This window comes from Suncus etruscus, chromosome 7 (genome assembly GCF_024139225.1).
Source record: "Suncus etruscus isolate mSunEtr1 chromosome 7, mSunEtr1.pri.cur, whole genome shotgun sequence".
NCBI lineage: Eukaryota > Metazoa > Chordata > Mammalia > Eulipotyphla > Soricidae > Suncus > Suncus etruscus.
The window spans coordinates 25,291,721-25,317,974 of NC_064854.1; the positions used below are offsets into that span (position 1 = coordinate 25,291,721).

The 26,254-nt window shown below is 36.1% G+C and overlaps 1 protein-coding gene across 1 annotated transcript in view; it reads left to right on the forward strand.

The window, feature by feature from the left end:
* Positions 1-26,254, forward strand: part of PLXDC2 (plexin domain containing 2) — a 402,677-nt gene that overhangs the window by 250,830 nt on the left and 125,593 nt on the right. Inside the window, exons 5-6 of the mRNA XM_049777781.1 lie at positions 18,453-18,575; positions 25,395-25,513. Of these exons, the coding sequence (XP_049633738.1) occupies positions 18,453-18,575; positions 25,395-25,513 (242 nt within the window). The remainder of the gene's footprint in view (positions 1-18,452; positions 18,576-25,394; positions 25,514-26,254) is intronic.

A 26,254-nucleotide genomic window follows, 5' to 3' on the forward strand; every position in this document is an offset into this window, starting at 1 on the left:
TGATGAACACAGATGTTTATCAATCCTTTTAAAATAATGCTGATGTTTATTTGATAGCGAATATTTTATTTGTTTCAGGTAAACAACATGATTATTTGATATGTGATATTAATATTAATCTAGAATAGAATATTAACTAGTATTCAATGTTAGATGATAGCTACAATAATTTTATATATGTTATGTATGGTGAAATGATTGCTACAATATCTCCATAAAACCTGTCACCACTGGATGAGCAACTTTTGGTTGTATCATGAGACAATTCACTGCTGTCCCCAGTTTGTGCATTAGTTACATGACTTGTTGACTTCATGGCCAGGTAAGATTCTGAACTTTTTTGCTCCCTTTCCCATCAACCTCCCACTCCACCAACTATCAATTTCTTTTTAATATCCTTAAGTTTTGTTTTCTTTGGTTTTGGGTTTGTTTGCTTTACTGGCTTATTATCCTATTTTGGTTTTAAGATTCAACCTCTAAGTGAAATCAATTTATTTGTCTTTGCTTTTTTCACTTACATAATACTTCATTTTATCTGTATGTTGCAAATGGCAGGATTCCATCCATTTTTATAGCTGGCATTCCATTATTTTATACATATTTGCTCCATCTTTTTCTATACATTATGCTTGGGAATTTGGCTTTTGCATATATCTTTTCAAACCAATGTTTTTGTTTTCTTCAGATAAATATTCAGAAAGGAATTTTTTGATCATGTTTTAGCTCTGTGTTTAAAGTTTTGATAACATCTGTATTATATGTGGTGGCCTTTTTCTATCTATAGGGAAGTACATGACAGTTCCTTTCACCCAATTCTCCCCAACATCTTATTTCTTTGAATGTATAATAGAATTCACCCATGTGGGTATCTACTCCTGGACTTTGTTAAAAAATAAAGTTTTTCCATTATTATTCTATATGTGCAGAATCTCCGCATTTTAGTTGGTTTTTGACTATGTGTAACATATCGCTTCTTTTCCAGCCTGACTCCTGAACACTTATGTTTCATTACCTCACACTTACATTATTCCATTCATCTCTGGTTCTTTGTTGCACTCTATGTCCTCTGTCACATCCTCTCCAAAGAATATGATCTCTAATTTTCATAATGCTATTCATAATCTCTATTCATAATACGTATCCATAATATGCTATTTTATAATGCTATTTATAATCACTATTTTCATAATGCTCCCCTCTGCTTAGTGATAAAAAAAAGCTAAACCTGTATGCATAGATATCTGTTTTATACATAACACTTAGGCCTAGGGGTCCAATGATGAATGTTCATTCTCTGCCTTTTTGGGGTTTTCAGCTTACTGTGTGTGAAAGATGTAGAAACCTAAGAAACTCAATGGAATGACAATATTAATGGCATAGAAAAATGACTTAAGATGCCTTGCTATTTTCTAGCACCATCACTTCAACTTGCACAATTTAACACTAATTAGTTATTCATACCATTTAAAAAAATAAAATGCATATGATATATTGAGTAGCATATAGAGAGATAAGTTAAAATTAGATACGCCAATAAATGCAATATGCCAAAATCCATGGACTATAAAAAGCACTATATTCTAGTTTCCTTTTCATTTCTTTTTTAGTTATTGGAGGATCTATAGTTGTTTCATTTCCCCAGATTTGTTCATTTTCTACCTTTCCATCTGTTGTCTTTCATGGTCATTAGAAAGAGTCATGATAGAAGTTCAATCTTCTTAAATCATTTAAGACTTGATTTGTGGTCTCACACATCATCCATCTTCGAAAATGTCCCATTTGTGTTTGAGGAGAATGTGTATTCATTCTTCTGCCCTCGGGTAGAATGTTGTCTCTGTATTTGTTAGATTCGTTTGGTGAGTAATGTTATTCAAGTTTGATTTTCTGTCTGTCTGTTGTGCCCATTATTGAAGAGAGAATGTTCTTGTATTTCTCTTTCTTCCTTTGGCTTTGTCAACATTTGCTTCATATATTTAAGTGTTCTGATATTGGTGGGAATGTAAATGTTGCAGTTGTTTAAAAAAGGGTAGGTAGAGGGCTGGAGAGATAGTATAGCAAGTAAGGCACTTGCTTTGCACATAGTAGAAAAGGGCTCAATCCCCAGAAGCCCCCATTTGATCCCCTGAGGTTCTGTAAGTACAGATCTAAAAGTAAACTCTAAATACCACAAATGGGGAAGGGAAAGATGGGGGTATTGTGGTGGGAATGTTGCACTGGTGAAGTGGGGTGTCCCTTTTAATAAATAAAACCCAACCACAAATATATTTGTAATCATGGTGCTTAAAATTATTTAATAAATTAAAGAAATAAAATAAATAAATTTATTTTATAATAAATATATATGGGGCCAGAGAAATAGCATGGAGGGTAGGCCATTTGCCTTGCGTGCAGAAGAATGGTGGTTCAAATTCCAGCATCCCATATGGTCCCCAAAGCCTGCCAGGAGCAGTTTCTGAGCATGGATTTTGAGCATCGAGCCAGGAGTAACCACTGAGTGCTGCCATGTGTGACCCAAAAACCAAGTAAATAAATAAATAAAATTAAAAAATTGTATTTCTTTTCAGATCACTGAAAAGATCCAGTAGCACATCTCAAAGTTGAATCCATATGACTATAAACTGAAACTAAGGAATAAATAAATCATGCAATAAAATAATAAAAAGAGATTAAAAGAGTAAAAGAATAAGGAGATTATTCAAAAATTTCCAAATAGAGCATCCATCTGACTCAGTTTCCCCACTTCTGGATGTTTATTTAAAAGAATCTCCAGTGAGAATCTTGAAGATCTTTGCTCTTCTCTGTTTCCTGCAGTACCATTTACAGTAGTTAAACACTGAGTACCATCTTGGCGTTCATTGAGAGAGGAATGTAAAAAGGAAATGTTTTTTATTTTAGATTTTAGGTTATTGGGTTACATCTGTTATTGATCAGACTTACTCCTGCCTTTTTGCTCAGGGATCATTCTTAACTAGACTAAAGTTAAGAGTGCTGGTGATTGAACTCAAGTTGACCAGGTGCAAGGCAGGTGTCCTACTCATCATACTATCTCTCTGGTCCCAGAAATAAAAGAAATGTTATGTATATATACCCATGATGGAATATTTTGTAGCCTTACCAAAGAAGGATATCTGTCATATGTGATAGAATTGATCAACATAGAGACTTTGTGCTGGGTGGCATGATCTGTTCAGAGAAGGATAAATACTGAATGATTTATGAGATATTTAAAAATAGCCAGAACCATGAATGCCAGAGTTTGTATTCAGGGCAGTGGGGAGTTGCTATTCATGGAGTATAAGGTTTCAGTCATGACAGATGAATGCATTTTAGAGTGCTGCCATAGTATGTTGTACTGATTATAAGTCTTACAATCTGTCCTCTGCAAAATAATTAAGGATAAATCTCATCATACATGTTTTTGCCATGCTTTTAAAGAAATGAATGTCCAACCATCTTTATTTTTATAAACCACATTTGAGATCTTAGAATGTCAATCTTCTATGTCTACCCCTCCTCCATGAAGTTCATTTTCTAGGAGAGCAAGTATTATGAGAAGCATTTGACATCCAGAATGTTTGCAGATTCTGAAGTAAGCTTTCAATCATTTTCTCATGCTCTTTGGCACTTGCACTTATTTTTGAGTCTTCACTGAGTCTCTGATCACTGATTAGTCAGTAATCAAAATAAAAAATGTTCTACTTCTCTCCTAGTATTCACTCTGCCTCACATATTTTTGGACTTTAACTTCAATGAGTAGTTTTCATCAACTATTCCTGACAATTAGTTACTCCTTTGCACTAGACCTTCATGTCTTTTCCTTATTCTCTCCTCCTGAAGGATGTCCAGTGGGCTGTAATGACCTCTTAAATTTTATACTGCCATTTGTGTTCATCCAAAACTTTCCTCATTGTGTATTTATAACAGTTAGCTAGCTCTGTTTTATAGAATTTTATACACTTTAATCATAGTGAATTCTGTTTATTCAACATTATGTCAATACTTATGTTGTCTTATATTGTTCCAAAGACAAATTTGCATGAAAGTTGGAAAAATATCTTGATCTTGAAATATATTTGCTATATCTCTTCATGTAGTACTTGTGAAATATGAATGTTATAGACAGGAAAATAAATGTTTATATTACACATACCAGACTGTTTGTAAGGGTTTTTTTTTTTAGATATTGAAAAAATAAAGACAAATCAAATGCAATGAAGTTTTCTTGGTGTGACTTTTCAGTTTAGTTCTTTGAATAATAGTTGATATACCTTTATATACACACACAATTAACTGGGGGAGAGTTACCACTATAGTTTTCATGGTTAATCTATCAGGGGTCTCAAACTCGCGGTCCGCAGGCCCTTTGCAGCCCTCCGTACAACATTTTGTGGCCTACGGCCAGCCTTCAAATATTGCAGTATTACCGAATAATCGCAATAAAAATCGCAATATTTGAAGGCCTGCCGCGGGTCACAATATGTTGTACAGAGGGCCGCAAATGGCCCGCGGGCTGCAAGTTTGAGACCCCTGCACCCCAGCTTGAGGCTTTTGAAAATGTATTTTTTTTTTTTACCAAAGCAGTCTGATTGGACCAGATCCTTAAGGTCCTACCTCCAAACACAAAAATTTATGCAAAGGCAATGAACCACACAGGGAAAAACTAACAGTAGTGGTAAAATCCCAAGGCTCTTTTAGAATACCTGAGGCTTGGTATATATGAGAAACAGAGGTTAGATTAGATTGCTTGCACACTTCTGTTCTTCAACAAACTGTAGAGCTTCTATGCAGCTTTTTCTTCATCTGTTTCCCCATTTTAGGAAATAGTACCCCATCTTCCACTTGGGGTTCTCTAAAAATTCTCTGGCTGGAACAGAACATACATTCTACTCTAAAACCCTCCCTAAGTCTCCTCTCACTACCCCACTTCAAAGTTCGGTCTATTCTATCTTTCTATAGTTTACTGAAGAGTTTAGGGAACCCTATATACTATTTCAAGTAAGCCTCCTCTTCATTCATTGTCTGTACTCAGCCTTAATCAGCCTTATAACCTCTCCTCGAATAATAATGATGGAGATGGGACCCAGGACCTCACACATGTGCATATTGTCTACCACTCAGTCAAAATCCTAGCCTCAACCTTAAGCTTTTCATTTTTTAAAGTTTCCAACTTAATAATAAAAATAGATATAATAAAGAATACATCAGGTCCCCAATACCCAAACTGCAGGGGATAGAAATAGACCATTGAAAATTGCTCAGTTATTTTCTACCTGTGGTCTCTTTTCTTCTCTATCTTTAAACAGTCTGCACAAGGGCTTGTCCAGAATGTTCTTCCAATAAAGTCAAACCTGCAATGTCCATTTCTGCTCTTCCCTCTCTGGTGTTCCCATTGCCCTTTAGTAAAATCCCTAAAACTTTGCTATGGCTGCTGAAGTCATCTCCAATTTGACCTCTCACCTCTACTTCCCAACATCATCCCCAAGCCATACTCTGAAATACAAAGGTTGACCTCACCATTCTAATCTCCTAATTTGTGTGGTTCCTCCAGCCTATGAAGCATTCAGCAGTGATTTACAAACTAGTGAATCCTTGAATAACTTTTGAAAGGGCAATTATCAGAGTTTTGGTCCCTGTCCCCTTGAGTCTGAAAACAGGTGGCAGACAGGGGAAGGATGGAAAATTAACAATTACGCCTGAATGTGATAAGACCAGTGATAGAAGTCTGGGCAAGACTCAGGATGAAACATCAAAGGCTATAATCAGATCCTCTGGGTTGGGGAGGATAAAAGACTGCTTCACAGCAGAGGAGACATTTATAGTGAAGCTTGAAAGATGAATAGGATTTTTCAGGGCATTGAGAGAAAAAAATTTCTACCATACAGAAAATGCAGCCTGGGAAAATGCACAAAGCTCAGGACTGCTGGAGCTATAGCAGGGTAGAAGTGAGAGACTTGGAGGATGAGTCAGGCAGAGAACTGACCTGGGAACACATTACATGGATCAGCTGTGGTCTGGTGGCACCTGGTCAGCACTCTCATTCTAGAATCTTGCTATCTCACTTTATGTGGCAGATGCAATGTCATGTCAAGCCACGTATGTATTATGAGGAATAAAATGAGCCTCCTTTCAAGGAAAGCTTGCCTGATAAAAAGGTAAAGTAAATCTATTACACCTGTTTAAAAAATTAATTTTCACTTTGAAAGTAGGTGTCGCTAAAATGACTACAATCTTATAATGTTGGGATATTGTGTAATTTGTATATGGACCCTATTGGAACACACCAGAGCCTTTTGTCATTCCAGCACTGAGAATCCTCACTTCTATTGTGATTGTGTCAGGGCATCAAGTGTGCAAAATCCTCCTGCATTGTGGAGTCTGCTGAGGACAGGGACTTCTTTGACCTGTGTTCCAGAAATGCCAGCTCTATGGATTTTCATCTAATTCATACCACATTCAGTGTAAATAGGAAGGAAGGAATCCACACAGGGTGGGATTTTTGAGGATGGCAGATCAAGGCGAAAAGGCATTGTGTGAAAACCTCTATATGAGAAATTTACACTTGTAGTCTGGGTCTCCACTCTGGGTCTCCACCCAAGCCTCCCCTATCTCAAATTTTTGGAAGGGTTGAAACATTCAATTTTTTTATTTTTGAAAATGTAAAGGGCTACCAATGTGTCTGAAGATTTCACTGATCTCGGGCACATACAGAATGGAGTGTTATTATGGTGGGGTTATCATTAAAACCCACGTCACCTGCTGCCACCATCACCATTCCCACCTGCCATTAATTCCTAGGCACTTTGAATGGGAACTGCAGATGAGACCAGAGAGGAGATTTCTCCCAACTCGAGGCTGGGGCTGAAATTCAAAAAGCACATCTTCAGTTCTTATTAGCCTGAACCAGTTAAGAGAAAGTGCACTCAAAAGATGGTTTCTGCCACTCATCCACAAAAGCAAACACAGGAGAAAACTAGATTATCAGTATCAGTGTTGCCCTGCTCCTTCCTAAAGTCCTCTGGAGAAGAGTCTCTTTTCTACTTAACTGAATGACAGCTTTGCCTCCAGAGCCTTTTTCTACAAAAATAAATAGATCGGTATGAGTGTTTAGGGGTGGTAGAAACCTACAATTATTTTTTATCTTTTCTGGGAGTTAATAAAAAGTTGCAGGTGTAACTGGAAGGTCTTTCCAAGGGTGGGGGCATAGCATTATTCACCCAGTCTCTGAGGTAGCCCTAGATTTCTCTTGTCTTGGTTCTCTTCAGGCCCTTTTCTGCCCATTCCCACTGAGTGTGGATCCTTTTCAGGATGCAGGCAATTGAGATGTAAATGAACTTCCTTTGAAAATCCCATTTCCTTCTGCTTAGCTTTCCTTAGGTAGCCAGATGTTAAGAATTAACTGAAGTAAAAATGTTGCAAAGGAAGTGGGGAAAATACCTGGAGGAAAAGTCCTAAATTCCTGCCATCTTCCTTAGGTGATTCCCACTTCCTTAGATTTAGAAAATAAAAAAGAAAGACGAAAACCACCAGAGCTGTTATTTGTCATCAGTGACCTTCTCTCTCCAAGTTTTGTGAAATACATTCCACTTTCCAAGTCTTTTTAAACGTTTTCATGATAGGTGTTCTGCGTTTAGAATTGCATTTCCTTCATGATCTGCATATTTCAGTGTTGAAGTTAATCTATGTTATTTATTTTTTTGAGAGTGACCACTCAGTTGACAGTTCACCATCCCGGGTGATATTGTCTGAACAACAGGTTTGACCATTTTGTATATTTTGTTCTATGACCAGGTGGTACTAGACATTATTACCAGGGCTACATACAATGGTGCTCAAGGTCAAGATGTGGTGACGGTGGCATGTAGTGCCAAGTATTTAACTTCATGTCTTGAGCATGCAAAGCATAAAGTCTAGTTTTTTGAACTATCCTTTTTCCAGTTATCTATTTTAAAATAAAAGTCTATTATTTTGAGTCCCTCCCCCCTCAAATGTATAAATTTTAGAATTCATTTGGAAGTCAAACAAGATTGCTGAATATGAAATCCATGTATAAAGCCAATTGGTTTATGGATGTCACCAAAATTGTTATAAAATATAATTGAAAGAAAAGTTTTTTAGAAATATTCATTTCAAAATCAGCTAAGTAAATTGAAATAAATTGAAGAGTGGTATGCAGGATTCTTTGATAAGGTTAATTTTAAATATTATATTTAAGACTAAAATTATGAGCTACTTAAATGGAAGAGAATCAAATCTTCCAAAACTTACTTATAATTTCAATGCAATTTCAATATGGTTGTTTTATTTGTGTGTGCATATCTTGATATTCTATTTTCCAAAATATATATAGAAGAGAAAGAGATGAGGGAGAATCAGCTGTTTTCAAAGAGAGAGACAAATGGTGATTCACCAGGCTGTTGATTTCACCATGCATGAACATGCAGTCATAAAGCATTGCAACATATTGACAAGGATAAACAAGTTGGCCATTAGGTTAGAATGGATGCTCCAGGCATCACATAAATTTATAAAGCTAGACGTGATTAGTTTTCATATTGCAGGTCAGTAAGGATAAGATGAAATGCAAAATTTTCAAATGGGATTTTATTCCATAGGAAACAGTATCATTTTCATCTATATTTTATATAAAAATAAAAAGGGGAAGAAAATGATTTGAGAGGTAAATATGTAAAGAAATATCTTTTGAAAGATCTACAACATTCAACTAGGGAACAATAGCAAGTTTTGTTTGTTTGGTTGGTTGGTTGTTTTGTCTTGTTTAGCTGAAAATCAAGTAAGATAAAGTTAGGGATTTTTTAGGCACTTTTCAGAAAAGAATTTAGTAGCAAATGAACGTCTCAAAAATTAATTTTATTATTATTTGAACTCAGGGTTGAGTAATATAATTAATCAATGTAATATAATTAATTAATGAGCCATTTAAATAAGTGCAACTATGCAGTATCATTTCACAACTATCAGAGTGGCAAAAATTAAGTGTGACTATCAGATTTTGAAAAGAGAAATGAAGCAACAAAAATCCATGCAGAGGTATGGGTAATGTGCAAGTTGGTGGAACTACTTGGGAAAATAGTTCAGCCTTATCTACTTTATCTGTTTCATCTATTTCTAGTGAACTTGCACATGCACCTACTCTGTGATATAGCAACTCAGTAGCTTTAGGTTTTACACATGGTAGATTTATGCCAGGGGTAGACAAAATAATTGTATACTAGGTTATTTTGGAAAAACCTTGTGGATGTGAACTAGGGCATACATAGGAGTATTTTTATAATAACTCCATTTGCAATAACAAAGAAAAACTCACAGTAAAATGTCCTCAAGAATCTACTGTTATATTAATTATGGTATCTTTACATGGCTGAATATGATACATCAATGGTAGTAGAGAGTAGATGTCACAAGGAGTATAGATTTGTAATTTTTTTTTGGTGTGGAAGAACACCAGATAGTGCTCAGGGGCTAATTACTGGCTCCAAGTCCTTGGCTCAGGAAACTATATACGAGGAAATTATATATAAGTATGTTTCATGGTAGGGTCTCCCTGTTTTTAGGCCTAAGGTTGTTCCTTTTTATTTTCCCCAACTTTTCCTGCACTTATGCAAAAAAAAAAAAAAAAAAAACTGCCACTATTTTTTTCTTTTTTATCTTTTAAATAGAGGATCCCATCTTTTGCATAGACTCATGAAACACAGATTACTTTCTTTTACGTCATATGAATACATTTTTCTATAAAATTAATAAGAAAGAAAAAAAAAGAAATGATGGGAGCCAGGGCCAAGTAGTCTCAGATGCATTGGTAAAGAAAAATGGGACACAACTAATTATCCAAGCCAAAGTCAACTACAATAGACAACAATAAAATCAAGACTTTAACAATCTTTTTTTTTTTTTTTTTTTGGGCCACACCCGTTTGACGCTCAGGGGTTACTCCTGGCTATGTGCTCAGAAATCGCCCCTGGCTTGGGGGGACCATATGGGACGCCGGGGGATCGAACCGCGGTCCGTTCCTTGGCTAGCGCTTGTAAGGCAGACACCTTAGCTCTAGCGCCACCTTCCCGGCCCGACTTTAACAATCTTAACTTAAATGGGTTTGTTATACTGGCAGGTCAGGGGGCAAAGGGTGGTAGTATAGGGTGCACTCTGGTAACATTGGTGAATGAAGGTCAATACTGGTAGTGGGAATGTCCCTGATTCACTCTATATCTGAAATTGAACTATGAAGGATTTTGTAGATCACAATGGTTTTACTAAAATAAAATAAAAATAAAATAAAAAAGCAATGCTCATCATTACATGATATCTATAGTTGAATGTATATAAATGTTAGAATTTTTATTTAAGAATGTGAGGATCTAAATACTTTCTGTTATGACTCCTAAAGTCAAGAAAAAATGGTTTGTTAGCATTTTGAAAAAACTATATTTGGGGGGAGAGAGGAGCAGAGAGATAATGAGAGAATGAGAGAATGAGAGAAAGAAAGAAAGAAAGAAAGAAAGAAAGAAAGAAAGAAAGAAAGAAAGAAAGAAAGAAAGAAAGAAAGAAAGAAAGAAAGAAAGAAAGAAAGAAAGGAGGGAGGGAGGGAGGGAGGGAGGGAGGGAGGGAGGGAGGAAGGAAGGAAAGGAAGGAAGGAAGGAAGGAAGGAAGGAAGGAAGGAAGGAAGGAAGGAAGGAAGGAAGGAAGGAAGGAAGGAAGGAAGGAAGGAAGGAAGAAAAGAAAGAAAGGAATAAAAGAAAGAAAGAAAGAAAGAAAGAAAGAAAGAAAGAAAGAAAGAAAGAAAGAAAGAAAGAAAGAAAGAAAGAAAGAAAGAAAGAAAAAGAGAGAAAGAAAGAAAAAGAGAGAAAGAAAGAAAGAAAGAAAGAAAGAAAGAAGAAAGAAAGAAAGAAAGAAAGAAAGAAAGAAAGAAAGAAAGAAAGAAAGAAAGAAAAAGAAAGAAAGAAAGAAAGAAAGAAAGAAAGAAAGAAAGAAAGAAAGAAAGAAAGAAAGAAAGAAAGAAAGAAAGAAAGAAAGAAAGAAAGAAAGAAAGAAAGAAAAAGAAGAAGAAAGAAAGAAAAGAAGAGAAAGAAGAAAGAGAAGAAAGAAAAGAAGAAAGAAAGAAAGAAAGAAAGAAAGAAAGAAAGAAAGAAAGAAAGAAAGAAAGAAAGAAAGAAAGAAAGAAAGAAAGAAAGAAAGAAAGAAAGAAAGAAAGAAGAAAAGAGGGTACGGCATTTACCTTGTATATACTTGACCCATGTTTGAGCCTGGGCATCCCATGAGGTCCCTTGAGAACTACTAGTATTGATTCATGAGCACAGAGCTGAAAATCAGCTTTGGGCACAAACAAGCATGACCCAACCACCCTCACATAAATAAAAATGAATATCTTCAAATTTTTTATACAGAATCCCTAACACTTGAATTATGATTTTATTTATCAAATAAAAGTCATAAGTTAACTAATAATTGCATCTCGAATAAAAACAAGGAATTCTATGTACTAACAGTTTGGAAGAATATTTATTCTAATAAATTCTCCTAAGTCTGAACTTGCAGTGCTTTACTGGAAGAACACAGAATAGCTTTCACTTTGCTTCATATTTTTAAGATATTCAATGTGTGTTCTATACTCATTTATAGAGTATCTTATGTAAATACTCTTTCATTCTAATAAAAATGTACCAATATGTGTATACAAATTTATTTGTATATAATATGTGCTTGTTTATATATGTGGTTTCATATACCACATATGTGAGAAAAAGGAGCATATTTATATACAATGCACATAGATAGACATTCACATATGTAACAACCCCAATGGGATAGCACTCCCCTTTTTTCCTCAAATAGAGAGCTTTTTTTTCCCCATGGCATATAACATTTCAAGTGTTCAAAATGTAAGGCTCAGCGAAAGAACAAAAGGCCTTCTATGAATATACAATCGGGTCGGTGCTCTTATGTTTACTTTGTCCCTCTTACTTGAACATTTGTCACCTTAAGGGGCACCAAACTGTGAAAGCATCTGAGAAAAACGTGGCTCGATCACAAGATTGAGGTTGTAAAGGGAAGGGCACATGTCACTGGAGGTTGAAAACATCACACAAGTTTGAGCCTGGCCAGAAGACAGCACAGATCAAGAGCAGGCATGGAGCTGAATTAATGCTGCTCTGGAGTTGCCTTCCAGAGCTTTGTGAGTCAGAGGTCAGCGCAGTGCAGGCTAGGAGTGGGGTCTGTGCTGGGCAGTTTTGCTGCAGCCACCTGGCCTGAGCTGTGTTCCCTGATGAATACAAACAGCACATCCTTCCCTGGCTTCAGTTGGTCTGATTTTACAGAGGAAATAGCCACTTGATGGAGTGATTGATGAGATCATACAGTTAAAAGGGGCAAAGAAATCAAGGCTGTGTTGCTTCCATTATTATATTTTGTCTTCTCATGGAGAAAAAATGCATATATCTGATCCTTTCAAGCCACCTGTTCATGTTACATGTGTCATATAAACTCATATAGACGGTACCTCTATAGCATATACAGTATAATTAAATGGTCTGTCTCATGAAACCTGCCCTTGCACGATTTCAGCTCTCCAACAATTACATTCCTAATTCATCATAGCTTTAAATTTTCAAATTAGCGTCAAAGGTTAACCAAATTATAACTGTTTGAAAGAGGGGCAAGGAAGCAAAGGGTTTTGGTATTGGAAGGATTCTGGGATCATTGGTGGATGAAGATAAACAATGATGATAGGAATGGCCCTGATTCATTGTATATCTGAAATTCCACTAGGAAGGACTTTGTAGATCGCATTGGTTTCAATGAAATAAAATTAAAAAAATTAAAAAATGTTCATCATTACATGATATCCATATTTGAATGGTATGAATGTTAGAATGGGTATGTAAGAACATTTTTGTGAAATGTAAATTGTATTGTGCTTGGACAATCCAAGGTTGGCTTCCAGCAATTTTTTTTTAATTTTTTATTTTTAATTATGAGAACAATGATGCAAAGAGGACAAGGTAAAGTTACAGTGGAAGGAAAATCGCCCATAAACAGAGTTCTCAGAAGAAATCCCCTTGATGACGCCTAAATATTGAACTTACAGTCAAAGAACATTAAAAAAATAAGGCAGAACCCATGTACAATTACTTTGTCCACAAGTCCCCAGATTGTAGTACATTATAACATTTCTTAGTAGTATACAAAGCAATGTAAAGTCATGAAATTTATGTGACTCCTTAAACATTGAAGGCATAGTATTTTTTTTATATTTTTATGCTCATGCATATTGGTTTAAGTTAACATCAAAAGTTTAAGATGGTTTTTTTTTGGGGGGGTTAGAGTCAAAGGAGCACAGTAAAAATGGTGTTAGAGTGGCAAATATTGTTTGCATAGGCCCACCAAAATATGGGGACATGGAAAGGAAAAGCCTTGGTCTAAATACAAGGAGACCCTACCCCTGAAGTTTCCTGGCATAAGACCAACTCTAGGCTCCAGGCAAACTAGATTGTTCAATCCAAGTCATTGTCTGTAGTGCCAATACAGTTTTATTTTTTCACGCAGTCTCTATTGTTGGCATCAGATTTCTGTATTAATGATCCTGGAATCTGCACATCCTACATTGAAGTCAGGCTGATGTGGAGTATCCTCTAGTTTCACCTCACAATTAAGGGGCAATACAGAAAGCCCAGTCCATTAAGCAGTTAATTGTTGTTGCTAAGTCTTCTCAGTGTTAATGGAAGTATCTTTTGAGTAGGTCGATGTCAGGGCAGTGGTAGGGTCTTCCCTGGTAGACAACTGCCTCCAGGTAATGTTATAGACAACCTTGGATGTTTCGTAGATGTCTTCCCTAGATCAGGGGTGAATGTAGAATGCCCATTCTTCTGAGGCCTGTGCCAGATTATGTCAATGTTCAGGGTGTAAGGTCCCATTGCACTACAAGATTTGTGTGTTCCCATCTCTATTAGATAAGAACTTATTTGTATGTATAGTATTTTCCCGTTTTAATGTGCCTAAGCAAACAAGAAATAAAGCCATGTGGCATTATCGGAGTATATGGGGGCGTAAGAACACGTCCAACAATACCCATGACTTGGTTCAAACATAAGCATTAAACTGAGGGACTCTTTCACAAAATTCCCTATTGAACAGCTCACAGAAAGAAGAAAAGATAAAAAAAAAAAAGGGAAATCGTCAGTGTATAAGAAAATATTCAGCAAGAGTTATAGCCGTCAAAGAAAGCACACATAAAATGTTGAAAAGACATACATGTACATTTTATGCCTTTTGGAATAGTTGGGAGGGTGTTAACTCCAGGGCACCACTATAGTCTGTGACTTAGGATTCTACAGTTCTTAAGTTTCTTAAGTTAAAAAGGGCAAATGTGGAGTAATGGTGATAGGGGGTGAGAGAGTTAAGAGAAAAATGACCTTTTGTAGGGGTGTGCGAAAGGGCAGAGTACAAAATGGACATTCTGAATACAGAAAAACATAATTCAATGATAGTGAGAACTATTAATGTATCTTGTGTGCACAGGGGCACTACCCCCGCACGGTTTTGAAAATATAGACTGGTAAGAGATTACCAGTGACTGCTTTAGTGCAACCCACAAGTAAAGCCTAGGGCAACCTTCAAGCTCTACCGAGGGACCCACCTTGCTGGCTTGCCCAGGCATGTGGCCCGGGAAGCCCTGGAGATCTGGAGCAAGGCGTTAGAGGGCTGCTGGGGTCACCCAAGTCCCATACCACACTAGGCCTGGTTAAGAAGGCCTCTGGCATGGCAGAGGCCAGCCGAACCCCATGCTGGTAGAGACTCCCAGCTCCCAGGAAGGAAAGAGAACCTTCAAGAAGCTGGAAGGACGGAAGTTCAGGGCCCTCACCCAGACCCTCCCTAAGGAGCTAAGTGGGGAATGGGGGTAGAGCAACCTTCAAGCTCCACCGAGGGACCCACCTAGCTGGCCTACCCAGGCATGTGGCCCAGAGAAGCCCTGGAGATCTGGAGCAAGGTGGTAGAGGGGTGCTGGGGTCACCCAAGTCCCACACACCCCCTGGCCTGGTTAAGAAGGCCTCTGGCATGGCAGAGGCCTGCTGAACCCCATGCTGATAGAGACTCCCAGGAAAGAAAGAAAACCTTCAAGAAGCTAGGAGGCCGGAAGTTCAGGGCCCTCACCCAGGCATCCAGCGATTTTTGTTACTCAAATCCTCAGCAACTGAGGCAACTACCTCCACATGTCATACTCAGTTAAATACCCAGTTAAATAACTTAAGTGTCTCAGTCTGAGAAAAAAAAACTGTGTGCACCATCCCTTAGTGTACCATTGTCTTTTCTACTTAAAAAGCAGCAAATGCCTGGGCCGATGAGGTGGTGCTAGAGGTAAGGTGTCTGCCTTGCAAGCACTAACCAAGGAAGGACCGTGGTTCGATCCCCGGTGTCCCATATGGTCCCCCCAAGCCAGGGGCAATTTCTGAGTGCTTAGCCAGGAGTAACCTCTGAGCATCAAAGGGTGTGGCCAAAAAACAAAACAAAACAAAACAAAACAAAAAAGCAGCAAATGCCTAAATGTTCAACATCCTCCAGGCAAATGCTTTAGCTTCAGTCTGCCCTCAGGGGTAAAAAAATAACTAATAAAAGATATGATGTGGAATATTTTGTATGGTATTTTGCACAATAGTTTCTTGGGATGCTTCACAGGCAAATATAATACCTCTATGCTTCCTTCATTACTTTGACACTTCCAATTAAGTAAAACACCCACTCACGACTCATAGGAGGTTGAAACTTTTTCAAGGTGCTTTATTCTCTAGTGGTATATGGAAAGATTTAGAATTTGGGATGGAGAGGCTATCAATTAACTATTGCCTTGTAGTTCAGTCAGTGGTGTGTAAGTTCATTTGACCGTCATCACTCCATTATTACAGTGATACCATTTGACCTCCATTTATCAGATTAGAGAACCAAGCAGAGAGTTCAAATGACTAAGTCTCACAGCTAGGAAGTAATTTAATTCTACCCTTAAATGAATTGCATAATTATCTGGCATCTACAGACCAAATTAAGTCTTGTTTGGTATATTGCAAAACAAGAATCAAATTTAAGTCTACTTAGAAAGTTGGCAAAAAGTATATGATAAAAGTAGCAGAATTTGAGGAAACTAATGGTGCTGAAAAGCAGAGAAGAATGTATTGAATTCAGTTTAAATAAGCAGGAATTGGGAATGGCGATTAGTTTTGATTTGTCTTCCAAATGACTACAAGTCATATGCTTTAGTTTTAGTTTCGGGGCAAACCCAATATTGCTCAGGATTTACTCCTGGTTTTGTGCCGAGAGCCATATGCAGTGTCAGGTTTCATTCCTGGATCAGTCACATTCAAGTTAAGAGTTGTATCTGCTGTACTTTCTCTATGGCCTTACAACTTTTTAAAGAAAATAGTAATTATAAATTGCTTATAGTAATTCAAAACTATTGAAGAAAGAAAAAGGAAATACCACTTTCTCTGGAACTGAACATGTCCAAAATGGCCTAGAAATGGGGTTAAATGGTGGCGGGAATATTGCACTGATGAAAAGGGGTGTTCTTTTTTATAACTAAAACCAACTACAAACATGTTTGTAATCATGGTGCTTAAATAAAGATAAAATAAAAAAAATTTCTTTTAACATATATATAAATTCAATATTAAAAAAATAAATGAAGTTAAATTCTAGGGGCCAGAGTGATAGCACAGAGGTAGGGCATTTGCCTTGCATGTGGCCAACACAGGATGGACTCAGGTTAAATCCACGACATCCCATATGGTCCCCCAATCCTGCCAGGGCGATTTGTGAGTGCACAGCCAGGAGCAACCCTTGAGCACCTCCAGGTGTGGCCCAAAAACAAAAAGGAAAAATAAAAAAAGAAATGAGGTAAAAGTCCAAGATGCAGTAGGATTTGCATTTTTAGAGAATTAAGCAAAGTGAAGACTTTGATTTTTTTTTGTTTTCTGAAAGTATTGAAAGGTGTGTATAATTCATGTGCGTGAGTGTGTGTGTGTGTGTGAGAGAGAGAGAGAGAGAGAGAGAGAGAGAGAGAGAGGGAAGGAGGGACTGAGAGAGGGAGGGAGGGAGGGAGGGAGGGAGGGAGGGAGGGAGGGAGGGAGGGAGGGGAGGGAGGGAGGGAGGGAGGGAGGGAGGGAAAGAAGGAGAAATGCATTGAAGGATTCCTGGCTCTGCACTCCAGCCCTGTGATCATACTATTTCTGAGCTGGCTTGCAAGAGTTCTCTCAACTCAGTTGTTATCCACTACTGCCATTTTTTTAATTTCTAAATGTAAATCAAACTAAGTTAAATACATAATTTAGCTAAGCATTATACTTCTTGGTCTCTAAGAACTAAGCTGTGCTATTGATAGACGTGGACTTACCACATGCCTAAGAAAAACTATTCTTTGCTAAGTCATCAAAATTAAGTTCATCTTGTGGAGTGGCAGGGTTTATATATGTATATATCCTTGGGCTATTTTTTATTTTATTCAAGGTAGTTACAGTGGTAATAGATGAATGATAATATATTTACATACATAATCTCAGTTGTAATATTTTCAGATTAAAATTAAAATGACTTAACATTCCCAGAGCTGACTTTCCTTTTCAGCAGCTAAAGACCTAGGAGGCAAAAAGCCAAGACAGGATTAGCAATTTGTCATGGATAATCCACAAAGTAAATAAATCCAGTGTGAATAATTGAATGTGGATAAAACTGTAATTTTGGAGCAACTGAAAGTTAATTCAAGACAAAGTTTTCCATAGTAAATTTCCTCGTAGTCAACCACTAGACTGGCACTGAAAATCCTCTAGTGAGGCATTTATGCATTATCAACTATCTTTTACCATCTGACCTGTAAGCATATAAGCTTAACTTCTTGATAAGGTGCTTTATTAGTATAAATATGAATAGTCTGAGAGTTGTGCAAGATTTTCCTACATGTTTCAGTTGTGTTGAGTCTCATTTTAATTTTGAACAAAAGAGCTTACATATTAAATAAATGTGTCCATGGTTTCTAAATTGTTCTAAGGCTGTCATTGAAATTGAGGAAAATGCAGGTAAGTATTACGAAAATGTATTCATTTGTAAAAATGTCTTGTATGCCCAATGACTCTTAGTATAGCAAGGAATTCATAATGTCAAATCAATGGTTTGTATTTAGTTATTACTTTACAATTTCTTGTAAACTATAGTTGCCTTACCCACAATTAAAACTACAAAAAAAATAGATTTCATATTTGCCAGATTGCAATGTGTTACCAAATCATATGAGAAACATTTTTAAATAGAGAATAACTACTCGGATTAGTCATTATCTTTTCCTTCCTCAGCTACAATGACATTTTGTTGTTACTAGAAGAATCAAATTAGTTGGAGGTATTTTAATTAAATATTCACTGGGACTTTTTATTAATATACTTTCTATTTTTCTAATATAGGTTTTATATACACTGGAGAAGTTGTACATCGAATGCTCACAGCAACACAATACATAGCACCTTTAATGGCAAACTTTGATCCCAGTGTGTCCAGAAATTCAACAGTCAGATATTTTGATAATGGTATGTATTGATTGATTTACTTTAGTTTGCTAGATATATACTTTTACATATCAATTATTATATTAACAACAATATTTTTGTGCCTAGATTATCCTATTTCTTTTCTCATAGATTGGATTTATAATTGGTAGTTGAAAATGTCTTGAGATGGCAGAAGTTTATATAAATGTAGTCATTAACACATGAAATAGATGTCTCTCATTTAAATACTTTGTTTAGCAGATGTTCTTAACATTTATTCAGCACTATATTACATGAGGTTATTTAAAATGACATCTTTGCAAAATACATGCATTTTTTTTGCTACTTACAATGAGCTACTCATGTTAAAAAAAAAAGAAAAGGATAATTTGTTAATTCTAATCTCCCAGTTGAAGTAATTTGTATTGAAATTAAATTTCTAAAATGTTTGAACAATAGTTATAAAATGAGCACATCCTTAAAGATATAGATATATAGTATAGTGATTCTGTAATTAAAATATACTAAAGAAAGTTTCCCTTAAATTAAAATATCAATTATAGCCTGATAAAGTTTATTATGTAAACTGACAACAATCTATCTCTACTATTTTTTTTGGTTTGTTTTTGGGCCACATCTGGTGATGCACAGAGGTTACTCCTGGCTATGTACTCAGAAATTGCTCCTGGCTCAGGGAATCCCTGGTATGCAGGGAATCAAACCCAGGTTCATCCTGGGTCAGCCAGGTGCAAGGCAAATACCCTAATGCTGTGCTATTGCTCCAACCCTACTTTACTACTTTAAGGGGACAAATAGAATACTGTCAAAATATGTCACTATTTTTTTTTGGGGGGGTTTTTGGGCCACACCCGGAGGTGCTCAGGGGTTACTCCTGGCTGTCTGCTCAGAAGTAGCTCCTGGCAGGCACGGGGGACCATATGGGACACCGGGATTCGAACCAACCACCATTGGTCCTGGATCGGCTGCTTGCAAGGCAAACGCCGCTGTGCTATCTCTCCGGGCCCAAAATATGTCACTATTATTTAAAATAAAGTATAAAATTCAAAGAAAATAGGTTAATTTTTAATTTCATATCCTATTGAGGGTGTGAACTTTGGTGAAAAATAAAAATTTTAGGGTAAATAAGAGTTGTCTTGAAATTTCAATTACAGATAATTTCTGTCCTCATATAATTATATTTTTCTAACACATTTTATTTGTATAATACAAAATTGTATTTAATTTTGACAAATAAAACAGCTCACTATTTTATATTTTAAAATAATAAATCCTTTCACATGAACTAAGTTATTTTTTTTTCAATTATCAGATTAAAAATTTATGATTAGTGAGGGTAACTTTTAGGGGTGAAGGGATAACTTTTTTAAATGCAACATAAATAATGTGATGAAGCTACTTTGCTCTTCAAAATAACAATGAAAGAAGGAAATTAAACATAGATAAACACTGAGAAATGCATGTTAAGTAATTTGATTAACACCAGCATATGATCAGATATCAAGTAACAGAATGTAAGTCATAATAATCACTCCCCCTCTACTTTAAGGACTTTTATATTCTTTCCTCTACTTAATATTTTTGAGATGAACACCCCTAGATATAAAGTAGATAATAGGCATAATAGAAGCACTACTGCGGCTACTAAGTTACTTAGAGTGTATTTTTATGACCTCACAGACATAATCAATGTAAGGTCCTATCCTAGTAGAAAGTAATTGAATGAGATGACAAAATTCCAACTTTGTCACTTAGTAATTGATGTCAGGGATATTTACTAATGGGCATTGAATTTTGGTGTCCAAGTTTTAAATTATTAGCATTTAAATTATAACATACAATAAATGTTTTCCCATCCACTCTCTCACAGATCTTGTTGCTTTAATTTGATTGACTTAAAATGTCTTATTTCCAGCAGAGTCCAAGTTATTTGAAAATAAAATTCTCAGTATTTATGAGAAATATTTTTCTTCAGAAATGCCAGTAATCAAGAGTGATTTTATTGTATTTACATAAACATAACCAATAGAACTATTGAATTTGTATATAGTGTAGTGAAAGCAGAATATCTTCCTATGTTTCATAAAAAAATTAAGTATAACTTTAATATTTTAGGACTCACATATTTCTTGTTCATGAAAGGTTACGTAATATTTCCAGCACTGGCTAAGAGCAATAAAGTTATGCTTAAAGATGGAAAATTCATCCATTTAGGGAAAAAAAATTCTCTAGAGGAAAGAGTAGTAGTTCAGAACATCTTTTCTAGGGTCAGATCAGTAGTATAGTGGTTAAGACTTTTGCCTTACACATGGTCAACCAGGCTTCAGTCTCTGAACTTTATATTTTCCTCAAGAACCACCAAGAGTAATCTGACTGAAGAACCAAAAGTCACCTGAACACAGTCAAGTGTGGCCTAAAAAGCAAAAGAAGCAGAAAAAAAAAATCTTCTGAGCTACTACTACTTCTATAAGTATTCAAATATCCCATTTTTAAATGTATTTAAAAGGATTTAAAGTATATTTAAAGTATTAAATATCCCATTTAGCCTAGATAATTATTGAAGTCATAAGTGAGTCACAGAATATTAATGCATGGAAATAGAGCTATAAAAATAAAACCCTTTTCTGGAAAAATTATTTTATGCTTCATAGATTGTGAATTATAGAGCATAATAGCTATGAATTATCAGAAGTTAAATCAAACAGAATCAGAAATTATGGTGTTGATGATGACCTTAAATGGTACTATATCATCCTGCTTTTGGTTTATTCTTTCGTTTATAATCTAATGTTTGAATTTAAGTAAAACTTTTAGCTAGGGCAGACTGTAGCAATGTTTCTGGATTTTGCATCTAGCATCAGAGAAGCTATATAGAATTATCAGTACTAAATTAGGCGAATTACTTTAATCCAGCACTTTGGAGATGTAAATTCCCTTCATCAGGCCACAATTTTCTCTTGGCAGTGTATTCTCTCACTCTGATTACCCAAGGTAGAAGTAATCTAGGTCTTCTATCCAATTAATTGTTTCTCGTTTTAGTACTTCATAGAATTAGAGAATTAGGGGCTACAGAAAACAGAAATATCTAGCAGATCCGTATAAACACTTTATCTTTGAAAACTCCTTTCCACTCCTGGATATCACCATATTTTAGGTTCAGCAGCTTTCAATAAAATAGGCACTTTAAACATTGTTAATTTCTTAGGATAGAAATAACTTAAAATAACTTAAAAATTTAGTAGTGCTAGGGGCCAGAGAGATAGCACAGAGGTAGGGCATTTGCCTTACAAATGGTGGTTTGAACCCCAGCTTCTCATATGGTCCCCCATGTTTACCAGGAGCAATTTCTGAATGCAGAGCCAGGGGTAACCCCTGAGCACCACCGGGTGTGGCCTAATAACAACAACAACAAAAACAAAAAAAAATATTTACTAGTGCTATTTGCGCTCAAATTAACTTCATGTGGTAATGCAGAGAGCTCTTTAAGTCAAGAAATGTGAAAAATGTGCAGCTATTGAATTCACAATGTTTTGAAAACTTCATATTGAATTTGAAAGTCTGCTGCTAAACTTAATCTATGTAGGCCTTCATTCTGTACCCCCCAAAAAGTTTACAAAAATATACAGAGAGAGTAAATATATTTTTCATATTTTACCTCTGAATGAGTTCTTGTGCTATCTCTTTGAGCATATTGAGTCTTTTTTTTTAACTCGACCTAGTTTGTTATTGAAGCCATCTCTTAGTATTTGAATTTGATTGTACTTGTTGCAATCAGTATACAGGTTAGTATCATATATTTTCTCTCTATTTTTTTTTTTTTGTGGCCATCCTGACTTTGTCAGGCATTATTCTCTTGACATACTGAGCTTGTATAAGGCTTTTATTTTTTACTAGGGTAGATGTGATAACTTATTTACATTTTATGATAATTCTTTTTGGGAGATTTGATCTTATTTTATTTGGAGTACATTGTCTTATATCCTCCATTCTGTCAGTTTCTATGCCTTAAAGAGAATAACCTTCTTTTCCAGTCTTTTCAGTTTTCTTCTGTGAGGCATAAAATTCATAATTTAGCCCACACTTGAGCCTCCTTTTTTCTTTATCCAAGTCATCATCGTTTTTTTGTTTGTTTGTTTGTTTGTTTGTTTTGTTTTTTTGGGTCACACTCGTTTGACGCTCAGGGGTTACTCCTGGCTATGAGCTCAGAAATCGCCCCTGGCTTGGAGGGACCATATGGGACACCGGGGGATCGAACTGCGGTCTGGTCCATCATACGCTAGTGTTTCCAAGGCAGACACCTTACCTCTAGCGCCACCTTTCCAGCCCCCCAAGTCATCATCTTTTTTCTTGATGGCTCCCAAGACTCAAGATGGAGCCAAGACCCACTGATATCCCAACGGGGAAGCAACTCAATATCTAGACAGAGACTGTCTTGAATGTGGACACTCAGAAACCAGCCAGGAATGTATTCCATTGTCATGTTGGGAGAGGTGACCCACAGCAGAGATGAGTTAATGTCCCCTACTGGATTGTTTATACGTGGGGAGAGATGATAGCCCGGAGAAAAGCATCTGCTCTTCCATCTTTTCCACATCTGTAAGCTATGGAAGTGCCTAGGGAAACGTAGGACTGGTGAGAGGCTTTGAGATTCTTCACATTATAGATCTCATGCCTCACCAGACCCACAAGATAGTCACCAATCCATGTCTGAATTCTACTTGTTCTATCTGGCATGGAAAATGATCCCTGCCAGCCAAAAAGATTTTCAGGAGGACACAAATAGTAAAGTGTGTTTAAAATATGTTTATTTGGGAAATGGAGGTGGGAGGTGAATGCCATTTTCAGATAAGATAGAAAACACCACAGACAGGTGTGGACAGATTTGCACACTTTTCTCTGCCAATATGTTTACAGTTTTCCCAAATCTGGGTCTTCCCAGGATTAATCCTGAGTCTCAAAAGCCTTCATAGCTTTTGCCTGATGTAGGTTTGAGACTTTTTCCCAATCTGCATTTCCAAGGATTCCCTATATCACTGCCACAATATAATTTCCTGGACAGAGATAAAATGGAAGACAGGCTTTTGCCATTTTTGTCTTTCAATACACTGAACCCAGAGGCTCTATTTGCAGGTTCTGCAACTACACCCTTTAAGAAATGGTTTCTTTGCTTTATTTGTATAATTTCAAATTGTGTTACTTCCTGAGCAATGTGATTTCTATTTATCCCTTAGATGTCCAGATAACAGTAGCAGTAGATATTACTTTCAGCTATATATAGGAGAATTGATTTTATTGTTAGAGTGAGCTAGAGGAGAAAGCAGGGGAAGTCAGGTAAGAGAGGGAGATCAGTCAGCACCTTGATGAAGGCTCATTAAAATCCAGAACTAGAGAGTCAAGTCTCCCCTCTGCAGGGAGAGGGCCTAGGCTATTGACATGCTCTTGCTACTTGAGTGCAAACTCAAGCATACATTCTACTTGCTTTTTTGTCCCCTGGCACACTTAGCGCCATGTTGATGCAAATCCCATTGTCCACCAGAACTATGTGATCTGGAGGCCTAACCATCTGATGGCACCTGCAAACTGGAGTGCCAGGCACATTACTGGAAGTGAGCAGGCAGAGATTAAAGCAAAATAGAAAGCACAGTGAAGGTATTGCCCTGCTGGCTCTTCTCTTGAGCTACAGTGAGGAATTACTCAACTCACACAGGCATTTTCTTGTTCACCTGATACATACAAGTCTTTCAGCTAATGGTTTTTAACCAAGTTTTGTTCCTTTAACTTCTATGAGCTTTATTTTTAGCAATCATTTTTGATGATTTTAAGAAAACAAAATAGAATTAATTAAAATAGATGTTTTGCTACTCATTTGATTTCCTTACAATGTTGGTTGAAATGAAGATGTAAATCTTTATTGGTGGGTATTGAAGTATGTTTCAATTGATGTTTTCTCTTAATAGTTTCAGAGTAAATGCTGGCAGATTGACTCATTAAAATATAATGTACAGTACTGAAAATTTTATTCAAGTGTACTTCAAGGAATCTTCAGGATATTTAGCCTGGGGCCCTTTAAGCTATCATGCAATCTCCTCAAAGCAATGCCGCAAAAACAAAAATGCAGACTTTGAGAGTCAGAAGAAAATTCCCAATGGAGTGTTAAAGAAATTTCTTCATCTTGGCGCCTATGACTCTATAAACATGGAAGACACATTTTCTTCAATTCTTTTACAAATAATTCTAACTTTCCTGAATGTTCCCTTCTATGAAGTTCCCTTCTCACATAGTATTAATTAAATATATTTGAAGTTTATTTAATAAACTATAGTTGCACTTGAAGGTAGCTCATGGAAATTTATGCAGGCAGCACCCATCAACTTTAGCAGACTTCCTAAGGCAAAACACTCATACTGGAACTCAGTATTAGCCTTAAATTTTACCAATTACTTAGAAGATTTTACCAATTACTTAGGAGAATATTCATTGTTTTTAATGCTATTTCAGCATCTCAAAGTGCTATATCAATAGCAGAAATCAAATTAACCATATAAAATTCAGTAGCATAACTTGTAGGTTTGAAAATGAAAGAATTGTTTTCATGCAGGCAACCACAAAATTTAATCAAATGCAGGGGCCAGAGACAGAGTATGGAGGCAAGGCATTTGCCTTGCATGCAGGACAGTGGTTCCAGTCCTGGCATTCCATATGGTCCTTTGAGCCTTCCAGGAGTGATTTCTGAGTGTAGAGCCAGGAATAACTCCTGAGCACTACTGGGTGTGACCCAAAAATTAAAAGAAATTAATTAATTAATCAAAGCATTTTGTTTCTTTTTGATGGGGTTTGTAGGCACAGCACTTGTTGTCCAGTGGGACCATGTCCATCTTCAGGATAATTATAACCTAGGAAGCTTCACATTCCAAGCAACCCTTCTCATAGATGGACGTATCATCTTTGGATACAAAGAAGTAAGTGATATGTAGATAATTTCTTTTCCTCCTTGATCATAACCTTTCACCAAGGTATCAAGAGACTGAGATTTTGGAGTCATGAGCCTCAAAGCATCAATTTAGGTATTGCTTTCTTGTGTATTAAAAGTCATTTTAAGCTCTTCTAGGTAACTCTAATTGTTATTTGCTTATGCTTTGTTTAGTCTGGTGATTATATTGTCACTGAAATCCATAAATTTATTAAATCATTGTGTTTTTATTTTTTGGGTCATATGATAAAATTTATCTAAAAGAAAATAATACATTTTGAACTTTGGATTTTTGATGTCCCTTATAATCTATTATACTATACTTTATATTATCAGTTGTGCAAAGTAAAAGCCCAAACAATCAAAACACAGATTTTTAAAGATATGTTTCAAAAGTAATAGTTGACATAAAAACTTGTGTGGCTTAGTGATCCAATATTGAGCACATTTAAGGAAACTTGAATCCATAGTCTTTTTGATTAATGCTTATTGCAAATTGACAAGAAAGATTCATTAAAAATAAAAGTGACATAAAGGACTAGGAGACTTCAACTTATGATCTCTTCCATTTTGCTGAACTGACAAAGCGTGATTTTTTTTGAAGATTATGTAGCCTTAAAGAATGTATAAACTAGAATAATAGCTAATTTAGATTCAAACTCTGTTGACAAAGTAATTAAGATTTATTAGGCAACTTACATGCTGGGGCCAAAAATCTAATAACAATGTT